We start from the raw sequence: 14,696 nt of genomic DNA on the forward strand, positions 1-14,696 counted from the left end.
AAATTGCTATCTAATATTAAATTATATATGAGGCTATCATAAGCAAAACAACATGATACTGGTATAAAAACAGGCATATAGATCTATGGAACAAAATAGCCCAGAAATAAACCCACACCTCTATGGTCAATTAATATTCAACAAAGGTAGCAAGAAAATACCATGGGGTAAAAATAGTCTATTCAATAAATGGTGTTGGGATAATTGGACAGATTCATGCAAAAGAATGAAACTAGACCACCTTATATCATGCATAAGAATAAACTCAAGCCCTGACTGGTTGGCTTAGCAATACAGCGTCAGCCTGGCATGTGGAAGTCTCAGGTTTGATTCTCAGCCAGGGCACACAGGAGAAGCATCCATCTGCTTCTCCACCCTTCCCCTTCTCCTTTCTCTCTGTCTCTCTCTTCCCCTCCCACAGCCAAGGCTCTATTGGAGCAAAGTTGGCCTGGGCACTGAGGATGGCTCCATGGCCTCTGCCTCAGGCACTAGAATGACTCCAGTTGCAGTGGAGCAACAGCCCAGATGGGCAGAGCATAGCTCCCTGATAGGCATGCTGGGTGGTTCCCAATCAGGCACATGTGGGAGTCTGTCTCTCTGCCTCTCTGCTTCTCACTTCAGAAAAATACAAAAAAAAAAAAAAAAAAAGAATAAGCTCAAAATTAAAGATTTAAATATTAGACTCAAAACCATAAAAATCCTAGATGAAAATATAGACAGTAAAACCTCAGACATTTCTAATAGCAATATTTTTTCTAATATATCTTCTTGGGAAAGGGAAACAAAAGAAAAAATAAACAAATGGGACTACATCAAACTAAAAAATTTTTACAGAGCAAAGAAAACTATCAACAAAATAAAAAGACAACCCATTGAATGAGAGAATGTATTTTTCAATGATACATCTGATAAGGGTTAATATCCAAAACTTATGAAGAACTTATACAACTCAACACCAAAATATAAGCATTCCAATTTAAAAAAAAATGGACCAATGACCCGAATAGACACTTCCACAAAGAGGACATATCGATGGCAAGTAGATACATGAAAAGATTCTCAAAGTCACTAATCATCAGAGAGATGCAAATTAAAACCACAATGAGGCATCACCTCACACCTGTCAGAATGGCTGTCAGCAATAAATAGACAAGTGTGGAGAAAAAGGAACCCTCATGCACTGTTGGTGGGAATGCAGATTAGTACAGCTATTGTAGAAAAGATTTTGAGTTTCCTCAAAAAATTAAAAATGGAACTGCCTTACGACCCAACAATTCAACTTTTGGGAATATATCTAAAGAAACTTGAGATACTAATTTGAAAGAATATATGCATCCCTATGTTTATTGCAGTATTATTTACAATAGCCAGTCCAAGTGCCCATGAGTAGATGACTGGATAAAAACACTGTGGCACATTTTCACAATGGAATACTACTTGGCCATAAAAAGTAAGGAAATCTTACCTTTGTAACAGCGTAAATGGATCTGGAGAGCCTTATTCTAAGTGAAATAAACCAGTTAGAGAAGACAAATGTCATATGATTTCACTCACATGTAGAATCCAATGTACAAAATAAACTAAGAAATAGAAACAGACTGACATCAGTCAGAGAAGAGAGGGGTGTGGGGATGGGTGAAAGTGGTGAAGGGAGTAACCAAAAGAAGGATAAAGAATGCCCACAGACACCCACAACAGCATGATGATTACCAGAGGAGAAAGGATTGAGGGGGTGGTAGATGAGGAGACAGGGGGAAAAATGTTGACAGAAGGAGGCTTGAGTTTGAGTGGTGAATACACAATACAATATATACATGGCGTACTATAGAACTGTACACCTGAAATCTATGTAAGTTTATTAACTAATCTTACCCCAGTAAATTCAATAAAAATATAAAAAATAAAAATAAAAATTTACCAAAGAAAAAAGTTTCCAACCAGTCACTCATAACTCAATTATGTGCTGTATATTGCTTTCAGTCCAAGGAGCACAAAGGACATCTTTCAGCCTTCCAGAGATCCCAGTATGTGTGGTTTCATCTACAGAGGATTTTGGATTTTAGCCGAGAGGCACTGAGCCAATGCAAACCATGTAGGTCTAAACACTGCTAAAGTACTACATCTTGACACTTACTTGCTACCTTTTAACACTGGAGTGATTTATATAAATGTTAAAGGTGGATACTGACATAAACATAAATTCATACCTTTACATGCAAAACCTTTTTATGAATTATACATGTTATAAAAATGTAAAAAAATATGTTAGGCCAAAAAATTCCTAGTACAGACCTTAATTTTATTATGTAGTCAAATAACCATTTATTTCAGTAACATCAAAAGGAAAATCAATATTTCATAAATATTTATTTCATTAAATATTAGCACATTTCAAGCATGGAATATGGCCAAAGACAGATTTGCTTAAAATAGTCACAGAAGGAAATTGTGCTATCAGATTTTATTTTAAGCAATGATCTAACACACTCAGTTCAGATAGATGGACTTTTTCTTCCAATCCCTAAAGGCACAGAGCAGCACAAGAATAAATTCCTTTAAAAGTATGAACTGCTTTTTGCTCTAATACTAAAACTGAGACATATTTGGGAAAATGCTGTCAGCTATGTAGAACCTCTCAAAGCAATACAGCAAAGTTGACTAAGATTTGGAAAGAGGGCTCTTTTAAAAAGATTCAGCCCATGATAAAATATTTACTGATGACTGAAATAGAGTTGAGACCATCAATAGGCTCTCCTAAAAGTACAGATCCTTAAAAAAAAATTTCCTAAAGAAAAAAACACCCTTAAAAATAAATGGAATGAAGAATAACAGCAAGCTTTTCAAATTCTAGCACATAAGCAGATGTTTATTGCATTTTACTATGAACAATATCCAGGCTACAGAATGATATATTTTTTTTAAATAAGATATCTTTATGTGTTTGAAAGTATGTTCAGGCCCTGGCCAGTTGGCTCAGTGGTAGAGCATCGGCCTGGCGTGCAGGAGCCCCGGGTTCGATTCCCAGCCAGGGCACACAGGAGAAGCACCTATCTGCTTCTTCACCCCTTCCCCTCTCCTTCCTCTCTATCTCTCTCTTCCCCTCCCGCAGCCAAGGCTCCATTGGAGCAAAGATGGCCCGGGCGCTGAGGATGGCTCTGTGGCCTCTGCCTCAGGCGCTAGAATGGCTCTGGTTGCAACAGAGCAATGCCCCAGATGGGCAGAGCATCGCCCCCTGGTGGGTATGCTGGGTGGATCCTGGTCGGGCGCATGCGGGAGTCTGTCTGACTGCCTCCCCGTTTCCAACTTCAGAAAAACACACACACAAAAAAAAAAAAAAAAAAAAGAAAGTATGTTCGGATTAAAACAAGTCAAGAATAACTCCAGGCAGTATTTTAGTCTTCAGACTTTCTTCTAGAAATACAGATTATGTGAAATGCATGCATATACATTTTCAATCGAAGACTATTTCTTTGTCAAATCTGAGCTTTCACCCTGGCCAGACAGCTCAGTTATTTAGGCTTTAGAGCATCATCCTGAAGCACAGATGTGCCATTTTTATCCCCAGAAGGGCACATATAGTAACTGATCCTGTCTCTCTCTCTCTCTCCTGTCCTCTCTCACTAAATTCAATAAATAAATGTCAAAAAAAATTTTTTAAACCTGAACTTTCATAAGACATAACTCCTTTTTGTCTGGTGGACCTCAGTCAAAAATGTGTTGAAAAGTTAAAAGTTAAAATGATTAAAAAGTAAAAGCCATAGTTTCAGCTGCAGACATTAATTAAGCAATATTAATACATCTAGAGATAAATATTTTCTCTATGTAGACTAAAGCCCTGAATGCTAACAATCAATAACCGAGCAACTAATATTTAGTTATTAAAAGCATCTCAAAATTATGGAGTTAAGGCAATCATTGTGGTTGAACTCTAATAAAGCTTCACAGTCCTGAGATACCTATAAAACACTTGCTTCGAATGAGAGGAAGCCTATTAACCTGAAAGCCTGCAATGTCTCCTAGTATTTCTTTCGAAATACTTCTAAAAAAGAACAGGAAAAAAACAAAGTTTCCTATAGACACAGAGAAGGTCATGCACTATGTCTTCACATCAGTCATTCTATCCTCCTAGTCTAGGTATCTACCTTTGCTTGCACAGACACTGATATTTGCTAAACTATTAGCTAATAATAAGTACAAGGTCTAAGATATGGCACCCTTTCCTTTTAGTATCACTGTGCTAGTTGAAAATGTAGGATACAGCAGCAATTGCCTTTCATGTTCTCAACAACTAGTATATATTTCCTTTTAGTGGTAAGATTTTTCTCAATGAGCCCATAGGGCACTATTAATTGTCACTATCCGTGTGTGACTAGGTCACAGGAGAAGCCTGTTGAGATATAAAATTGAACTGTGGATAAAAAGTGTGGTGTTTAATTGCTACTGTAGACACACTATCAATATAACACGTTTATTTGTTAACTGAAAGATAATAAAAAATACTTTTACAAAAATTGCTATAAATATGTGTTAGCACATTTGCCAGCTTTTCAATTCAAAGCTCGCATTCATATTGCATAATGTAGCATTATCTATTTATTACTTTTTCATTTCTTTCATTCATACTTTCAAAGTATAGTATTATACTCATTCATCCCTAACAAGGAACATGCATATGTACTTAAATCCGTAAATTTTGAAACACATATTAAAGGCAGTATGTTCTTTTTGACATGTAAATGACCTACTGCATTTGATGCTGAATCACTTAAAACAAAACAGAGAGGAGAAGGGAACAGATGAAAATAAATGCATTCAGTCAACTATATTAAAATAAACTGACCTTCTTAAAATTTTTGTTTAAGTCAACCAGACTGAGCAGGAAGATGTGGTCCTTGGCTCCCAGAAGCAGCCTGCCCCTCTCCTCATCCAGCAGAACTGTTTGGAAATCCAGTCCTTCTGATGAACCCAAAAAGGGAATACAGCTATTTGAAAGCAGCAAGTCTATCAGCAAGTTAAAGGAGAAAAGAATGAAAGAAAAAAGTTATTAATAAAAACATAAGATTATAAATAAAATTATAAATAAATACAATATTTGTTTATCTTAATACATACATTGCCTACTTTATAAATGCATAAATATAGCACAAAAACTCAAAATTTAGTTATATTCAAACAAAGTACAGTTTTTAGCATATACTTATTTAGAAATATATGTAATTAGACTGATTGGTGTTGGCAGGGTAAATAGAGCATTGACCTGGGACACTAAGTCAAGGCATAAATGAGAAGCAATCAATGAACAACTAGGAGTTGATGCTTCTCATGTCTCTCCCTTCCTCTCTCTCTCTCTTTGTATATGTGGGAGAGAAAGAGAGAGAGAGAGGAAAATAGATGTAATTATTGTATTTTTATTTATTGATACACAACATAAAAAAACTAGATGATATTAAAATGAATGTAAAAATGTTGACACAAAATAAATTAAAAGCTAGACATTTTACAACCCTGTGTTCACCTTCTTAAGTTGTAAATAAACTATTTAAATCATAAAAAATGTTACAGTAATATTTTCAAACTGATTAATCAATATATGCAAAGTAAGTCTGAAACCAAGTGTGGTAAATCTCATAACTTTCCTTCCCCTACTTTTGATAGGATAGTGTTTAGATTGATGCCCATGTTTAAAGGATCACACTGCGCCTATTTCATATACTCAGAAAGACATATACTCCAAAAAAAAAAAAAAATGGATTCTGAAAACGATATGAGCCTGAATCAGTAATGGAAGCAGAATTGTAATGTGGGGAAGGACTCTAAAAACCAACTCAAGCAAATTCATAATTTTGTAAATAAAGGTATTTAATTTCAGCAAATTTAACCACATATCCTAAAGTCACAAAATTATGTGATGGAAAAGCTGATAATATAACCCCAATATCAGTCTCCATTTCTCTTTGACATAGGTCTTAATTCTTTATTTTACTTATAATTGTGATATGGACAAACTCTTATTTAAATTTAGGTCTTGGTTTACAAACTCAAAGCTTTTCAGATTTTATCCCCAGTACTTATACACCCTCATTCATCACTTATTAAAGTCCATTATAAGTTGTTAACAGGGTTTCATAACAAAATTATTATTTTCAAGTAATTCATTACTAATTGATGAGAAAGATAACATCTCAGAAACAGGCATCTAAACATAATTCTAAAATGTATCAGGGCAGTTTCAACCTTTGTAAAATAAATATTTGAGTCCCTTATATTTTAAGACTATACATTCCATCCATCAGCTGTGGGCCTCACAGTATTAGTTCATATTTTTGAGAATTCCCTTCACTCTTTTTTCTAATTTACAGTGATTAAATGTTATTACCCTTAGTCATTAAGATAGATTTTTGTCTTAGTTCTGACAAATCATAAGGCTGTATGCTGAAGAAGATATATTATTTGAATTCTCAAGTGTGTGTAGCTTCATCAAACATAAATATCTTATTAATATTTATGAATCATGCTTCATGTACATTGGATAAAATCTGAACTCTATACTAATTATTTTTCTATTAAATTAAATAGAATGTTAGTAGGTTTTCAGAAAGAGACACAGTGGAATAATATATATAGTATTTTAACATCTCCAAATGCAGTCAACCTATTTTTGCAGAGCTAATATCCAAAAAAACAGTTCATACTTATTGTAAAGTAGAACAGAGGAGAGAAGAGGGCCACCAAGAGAATAGATAAGACAGATGATCTAGAAAAAAAAATGACAAATGATCTAAAGTCTTAACAGAAACATTACACCCACACCTTCATTCCATCAGGCAATTCTGTATCTTCCGTGAGATTTCCCCTTGTTTAACAAAGAATAAAATGGGCAAAATAGAAAGAATGTAAGGAGATTTCCAAGAGTATATATTAACCCAATAAATAGAGAAAAATGTATTATAGGATATAAAACCTCATTATTTCAAGCATCCATGGATAACAAGTATCTGAACCGTGCATTGCAACTTTAATCACAAACAAAACCTGGCTAGGTTAAAGAGTGAGAGCGGGAGCTTGACATCTACACCACCTGGGCCATATCCTGGCCACACTACTCTGACTGTGTGATCTAGAACCAGAAACTTAAATTCTCTGTTCCTTAGTTTCCTCATCTATAAAATAGGGATATTAATAAAATGTATGTAATAAATAATGTAGGCATGAGGAGTAAATTAGTTAATATATAAAGCATTAGAATAGTTCCTGGCACACAGTAAATGTTATGCAACTATAAGCTATTTATAGTGATGATGAGGTATTTTTTAAACTCCATACAAAATCTATAAAATGAAGTCATAATGTGTCCCAACTCACATGATTCCCATGAGATAGTTTATATAAAGTTCTCAGAACAATGCCTTGAAAACAGGAAAAGTTGCATAATATTGTTATTTTGAACAGAATTATTCTTTGTAAGGACCTTGCTTTTGGACCAAGTAAGTTCTATTAAAGAAAAGTATTAGCTCATCTTCCATTTAACCTGGTTTACGGAGATTAAAACATCTCTATTTCTTTTATAATATTGGAATAATATTAAAAGTCTCTTCAGTCCACAAACATATATTAGAATCTGTACATGTTAAGAATTGAGCATGTAGTTAAGGTTGTGGGATTGACTGAGTCCTGCCTTCAAGAGGCTCACAGATCAATGTGCAAATAGAGTTGTAAATAAAAAACAACCTAAGTGAAAAAAAATTCTAACAGGAGTTTACACAAAACATCAATAAATCTTTTGAATAATTCATAGCTCATCAACTTACAAAAGGAGGTGCTCAGTAGTGGGATTCAAGTAATTTAACAACTGGTTCTCTGTCCTAACTACCGTTTAAAATATAAAAAAAGATATACTGAAAGGTAGTTTATATTTTCATGCATTTAAGAATAAAAGAAGTACACAAAACTAGATTATGTTATAATAAAGAGTTTTAAAATATTAATAAAAAAATATTAATACCTCTCAAAAACAATAAAACTGTTATTTAAGATATTTCTACATTGCTACTTGATTGGCATCCTCACTTGCAAGTATTTTCATTTGTGGATGGAATGAACATTATACTACAGGCGCTTAGAATACGCTATTGCAGATTAACATTAAAAAAGAGTAAGAAATATAAATTTGTGATTTCCACATCAGGCAGCTGTCCAGGCACCGACCTGCGAGAAAACCCTGATTACAAGTGTCATTTTAACAACTGGTTCCCTGAACTCAACAAAAAATTAGGTATAGGTTCTGCCAAATTGGTGCAAACCAGCTGAATCCCACTACTGGAGGTGTTATTTGAGAATGGTCTAGAAAGAACAATAGAAGCTTTCTAGAAAAGATGTAAAGAAAATTATATCCTAGGCAGCACTAGAATGTACAAGGGCATATATCACCATCTGTTGCAATTACACACTGTATTTTAAATATTTCTCCTACTCTGGAGTGTGAGCTCCTTGGGGAAAAGACCATGTCGTGAACTTACCTTTGAATCCTAGCACCCAGGTCAGGTGTGAGTCAAGTTTAGTATTCATAACTGTGTGTGGAATAGAGTAGTTCAGGATACTGGCACCCAGAGAACATGCGGGGGCCGTGAACTGTAAGCAGGGCATGAGGCAGCTCCCAGGTAACTGGGACCTCAGATGGTGGTCTGGGGAGTTGGTTATAATGTAGGCAACTGGAAGCCAATAAATTTTTCATGCAGAAAAGTGACAAAGACCATAACTAAATGTCAGAGAATAAGTCTGGCAGCAGTGTTCAAGATGGATGAGAATCAAGAAAGGTGGGACAGGGAAACTATACAATTTCTGAAAGATGGTGAGTCTTCAATGATAGCATACCGATGGGAGGAGGAGGGTGCTTTAAGAATTTTGCATCTCATTTTTTGTTTATATCTATACACAGTGAGGAAAAGAAATACAAAGTGGACATAGTCTTTTGTTTTATTTTCTTTTACCATAACAAATTCTATTGGGTTCAGTTTCAAACAAATTTGACAAAGAAAAACAGCTGCAAAAATAGTGACTAACCTTATGTATTATCATTTCAAAATGATTTAATGTTGCCTTGTGACAATGTTAGCATCAAAACGATTAAAGCATGCTTTGCCAATCCTTTGTAGCCAAACTAAATAATTAGATTTAGGCATTACATATAAAAATTTCTCAGGCTGACGTACACATTTTGAAAGGACCTTGGGACAGGGATTGGAACAGGTTCCCTCTTCCCCGAGCAGCTTATCTTTCTTGCATTTCTGCCAAACTAAGCAAAGTCATTTTTGTTTCCAAGGGATCATCAACTAATGTCAAGGGGGGGGGGGGGTTAAGTTCCGAGCCTACATCTTAACACCCAGAGCTAACACGATCCCGGGAATTTCGGAAATCAGAAATGGATGCTGGCTCTGCAGGCTGCAAATTCATGAAAATTAAACACAAATAATTTAGCAATATATTTCAGAGCTTTATTGTTTTTTTTTAAAAAAAAATTTTATTTATTCATTTTAGAGAGGAGAGGGAGAGAGAGAGGAGAGATAGAGAGAAGGGGGGAGGAGCTGGAAGCATCAACTCCCATATGTGCCTTGACCAGGCAAGCCCAGGGTTTCGAACCAGCGACCTCAACATTTCCAGGTCGACACTTTACCCACTGCGCCACCACAGGTCAGGCACTTTATTGTTTTTTTTCTTCTCCTAAACTGGTACCTCTCAGTCACGTGATTTTTAAGACTGTCCACAGTTTATAATCCTTTTGAACAGAAACACTGTTGGTTTTCCCGCCTTGGGTGGTGGGTTAGTGTGTTGCTTTTCACATTCCTTTCAGAGAATGCCCACTCTGCTCTTCATCAACCAGCCCACTTGCCTTGGATGACAGCAGTATTTAACTCAGTCATAAATGCATTCATTTTTCTATCTACCTAAACCTTTGACTTAATCCACAGTAAGTGATCACTCCTCTAACTTTTCTTTTAGCAATTCATTTTCCTATCAATTTGTTCTCAATTTCTAATCTCATTCAATTGCCCAGACCCTCAAATCCCCACTCTTGCTCCAGCAATACACTCTTGGAAAATCTACAAACTGATTCTTTCTGAAATTAATGAACCAAAGATTTGATCATTCTCTTACTCCACATACTTAAATCTGGAAACCAGGCATATGATTTTAATTGAGTTTATGACAGACAAGTTATTTGTGACTCATGATCAGTGAGCCATTATAGAGTGAAAAAATGGTTTTTGAGGATCCAAAACCCTATAAAACAACGTGGTATTTTTATGTTTATGAATGTGTGCATTTTTCTGAAGAGTATGTCCAGAGTCTTATCCACAACTCTTCATAGCTCGCCTGAAGTCACAATGAAAATTGTCTATTTCCCACATATAGGTAATAAGTTTGTTTAGCATAATTCCTCATTTTCAGCACAAGAACATGAGTCACTACCTTCATGAAATTTGAATTTTGAAGGCAAAACACTGACTCAACTAAGATCACCAACTATTCTGCACGTGCCACAGACTATTGACTGTCATGGATCTTACAGCCTAGAGGAAGGAAGCGCTCACACTTGGACAAAGGAGACTAGTATTCACTATTAAATATCTTTACTTGTGAAATGGAAAGAACTTCCGATCTGTATTTCCTTTAGCAAGACAAATGACCCTACTTCACTTCTTTCATCAGTATGTGTGAGTAATAAAACAAATGATCACTAAACTCTTTTCAACATTAGAGTTCTACATCATTAGAACCTTATGTTTAACTTTTGTTGAAATTGCATATGTATCAAGGAACACACTGTCATTCCCAGGTCTGTGGGCATTGCTTTGTTCCTCCGAGGAGGTAGTCTCTCAACTTTTGGAAGAACAGTACAAAGCAACTAGAGCTAAAGGAAGATCTATTCAATAATTCTGTTGGACTCACATCTTACCAATTCAGTGAAGTCCAGAACAGTTAAGTAGGCTTTACAAAACCAATTTGCTCTTAGTGGTGAAGATAGTAACAATAAATCTCACTCACAGCCAAATGACCCATATGAAGGGAAGAAAAATTATCCCATAATCCCTGCTCCTGTTTGAAATAAATATTTATTCTAAAAAAGAATTCTTTGTATCTCCCTTTTAGTGTCCCTTAATATAATTGTTCATTCAGCTTGAAGAAACATTTCACCTGATGATGGTCTATATTCTTCCCCTTCATCCCAGAAAAGAAGGGAATGGTGAATCACACTGAATCCAATAAATTTAGGATTAAGTAACAAAGACTTCCGCAATGTTTGAATGTTAAATGAACAAGATCTCATACCCTTGAAACCCGGCAATTATTGCCAAAAATCCTGAACTGGGTGGAGCTGGGTGGAGTTGCAAATTTCTCTCATGAGAAGGCTGCGTAGCTAAAAAATGGCTTCCCATAGTCTTAAAAAAACATTCAATAGGAAGATTTAAAAAAATTAAAAGAAGAAGAAAATCAAGGCAGAACTTCATGGGGGTAAAAAAAAAAAAAAAAAAAATCACCTCTGAGGAAAGTCAATTTCCAATCTACTCCAGTCCAAGGAGAGAAAGCTTCCTCAGCAGAGATAGCTTACCACTAAAAATGAATACAGATCAAAACCCAGTCACCTTTCCCTACCGTCTCAGGATATTTCAGCGCAAATTCTTGCCCCACATGTTCCTCTTTTTCCTCAAGAAAATAGTCATTACATCAATAAGGTGGTTCTAAGGTTTCTTAAATGCAGTCACGTCTCCAGTGTGCTCTCTGCAAAGCTGTCTAAAAAAGTAAAAAAATTTCTATTCTTGCCTTTGTCATAATTTCAGCTCCCCCTCCTTGATCTTAGATTTCCCAGGGCTTTCATGATGCCTGTTAGTATCCAAAGATTCCCTCTATGAAATTCCTTCTTCCTACAGTTTCCAGAAATGTTCTGGCTACCAAAGCATTTCCCCCTCTCTTTGATTTCCCCTCCTTAAAAAGCCCATTCACCCATTCTCAGTTTGGATCAGGAATTGAGTAAAGGGAGAAACTGGTCATTCCAAAGTGAAAGTCAGTCCCCTAATGTTGTGGCTCACTGAGTCCCTTTGGCTTTCGGTGAACTTGTATTTGCTTTTCCAGCTTTTGGTTCAAGACAGACATGCATTCTTTCTTGGACTCAGCCTTCAGAAAATTAATTCACATTAAACTGGCCCCCACCATTTCCAACTGAATTTCTGAAGCCTGAGATCATATGAAAAGATTTTGATTACCTCCTGCTATCAAAAATACCAATTAACCTCTCTCTATATATGCATTTAGACTCCAGAGCATACGGCTCAAAATTGATCAAGTATATAAAGAAATAATAATTCCAACAAAAGACTACTTCAAAAATATAGTGTATATTGTATTATCATTATACTTTCCTAGGTGAGAAGTTCAATTATGTTTCTTACTGAAAATGCAAGTTCCAATCAGAAAAAAATAAGTCAAATTCGCATTTAATCTTCTGCAATGGAATTTTGGAGACCATTCAGTTCGTTAAGACTTAGATCATTATCTATGTCAATAATAAATCACATAATACCACATAAGGAAACATAAATTAGAAACAAATAAAGTCTATTATATCACTAGAGCGATGTTCTTGCCAGGACAGAATATGGCGTAGGAGTGTGGCAATTTTACACTGTCACATTTCCATTTACATCCATGCTTTTAAATCACAGGTTTATTCTCATTTGGCTAGCTTTCAATAGTAGATGTTTTATATAATCCATCACACATGAGATTCATAATTTATGATTATGAGACCTTTTAAATTCTTACTCTGAATAAGTAGGAGATCTTTTAAATTCTCAAAAGCTTTTGCTATGTTCATTTTCCCTACTGACCTATTAAAAAAAAAGGTTAGCACTATAAATACCCAGCACATTTATGGGAGAACTATTTGATAATAGAATCAACTTCCTCAGAAATACTTGAGAGGATAACTCAGGGGAAGACTAATTTTACTTTGCCAATTATTTTTTTTAATTCCTTTCAAAGTATTGAGAATTTCTCCCTTTTCAAATTTCAAGACATGCTTAAAATCAAAACATCGAGTCACAAATGAATATGGATTTGTTTTCAATCAAGTATATGTTTTTAATTTTTAAAAACTCAGAAAGGGCCTGACCAGGATGTGGCGCAGTGGATAGAGCATCGGACTTGGATACAGAGGATCCAGGTTCGAGACCCCGAGGTCACCAGCTTGAGCACAGGCTCATCTGCTTGAGCAAAAAGCTCACCAGCTTGGACCCAAGGTCGCTGGCTCGAGCAAGGGGCTACTCGGTCTGCTGAAGGCCCGTGGTCAAGGCACATGTGAGAAAACAAACAATGAATAACTAAGGTGTCGCAGTGAAAAACTGATGATTGATGCTTCTCATTTCTCTCCGTTCCTGTTTGTCTGTCCCTATCTATCCCTGTCTCTGACTTTCTCTGTTCCTGTAAAAACAAACAAACAAACAAAAAAAAAAAACAAAAAAACCAACAACAACCAACTCAGGCATACCTTAATCTTCCATCTACTACAGATTTTAAAAAGCAAGACAAATTTGACTGGAGTAAATAATTCAAGTTAAGGTCATTACAAATTATGCCTGACCTGTGGTGGCACAGTGGATAAAGCGTCGACCTGGAAATACTGAGGTCGCCGGTTCGAAACCCTGGGCTTGCCTGGTCAAGGCACATATGGGAGTTGATGCATCCAGCTCCTCCCCCCTTCTCTCCCTCTCTGTCTCTCTCTCTCCCTCTCTCTCTCCTCTCTAAAAATGAATAAATAAAAAAATTTAAAAAAAATTAATTTATAGAGCAAAGATTTACAAGAATAACTGAAAAGATAACAATATTTTTAAAATATTACTTAAAAACACTAATTATATCAAAGTTAAGCATATGTTTATCAAAAGGTAATGTTAAAAGACATATATAAGCCCATCTATTCCCATTTCATCCTCTGTCCACCCCAAACCTAACCCTCATATTAAACATTTAGTTTATTTTCTATTCATTTTCATATTTGTCTGTAACATTTATATATTACTATCTTTTAAAATGTCATTTCTAGACATTTCCATTGAATTTCTGTTTATAGAAGTTGAGAACTTTAGCTTTTTTATGCTAATTCTTTTTGCAATCATTACAATATGTCCATTTTATGAAACCTGTATTTAATGATTCCATTACTATTCCAAAGTAAATATTCTCCCTTATTTAGAAAAGTAATGTTTTCTGATTAAACTTTCTTTCTTGAAAAACATTGCTCTTATTAATAATTTCTCCATTGTAACATTTGCTTGTTTTTCTATAAGATCATGATCAAATTTTACCACACTTCCTGAAAAATGTCTCCATAAAATTTTCAGATTAAATTCTGTCAGTGTTTTTATTTCTTCTCCCACAGATATTCCTTTTAGGGCCTTTCTTTCTCTTTCTGCAATGTTGACTGGCTGATCTCTCACCTGAGAAATGGCTAGCTTAAACTTCCTTCAACCACTCTTCTATTATGAACCCATCTTTCCTGGATCCCACATCTTCCCCCTTTATTCGATTTCTTCCCTTCCTTTTCCTTCCCTTCCCTTCCTTTCCCTGTTCTTCCCTCCTTCCCTCCCCTTCCCTCCTCCCCCCCCTGCCCTCCCCAACCTCCCCTCCTCTTTCTCTCTTTC

At 35.5% G+C, this 14,696-nt stretch overlaps 1 protein-coding gene across 3 annotated transcripts in view; it reads right to left on the reverse strand.

Annotated features, from left to right (window-relative positions):
• The window catches only part of SEMA3D (semaphorin 3D), a 244,634-nt gene that overhangs the window by 120,328 nt on the left and 109,610 nt on the right, over nucleotides 1–14,696 (reverse strand). For all 3 annotated transcript variants that reach the window (XM_066353974.1, XM_066353975.1, XM_066353976.1), the window contains one exon: nucleotides 4,841–5,001. In XM_066353974.1, coding sequence (XP_066210071.1) covers nucleotides 4,841–5,001 — 161 coding nt within the window. The remainder of the gene's footprint in view (nucleotides 1–4,840; nucleotides 5,002–14,696) is intronic.

Source organism: Saccopteryx leptura, chromosome 12 (genome assembly GCF_036850995.1).
Source record: "Saccopteryx leptura isolate mSacLep1 chromosome 12, mSacLep1_pri_phased_curated, whole genome shotgun sequence".
NCBI classification, from domain to species: Eukaryota; Metazoa; Chordata; class Mammalia; order Chiroptera; family Emballonuridae; genus Saccopteryx; species Saccopteryx leptura.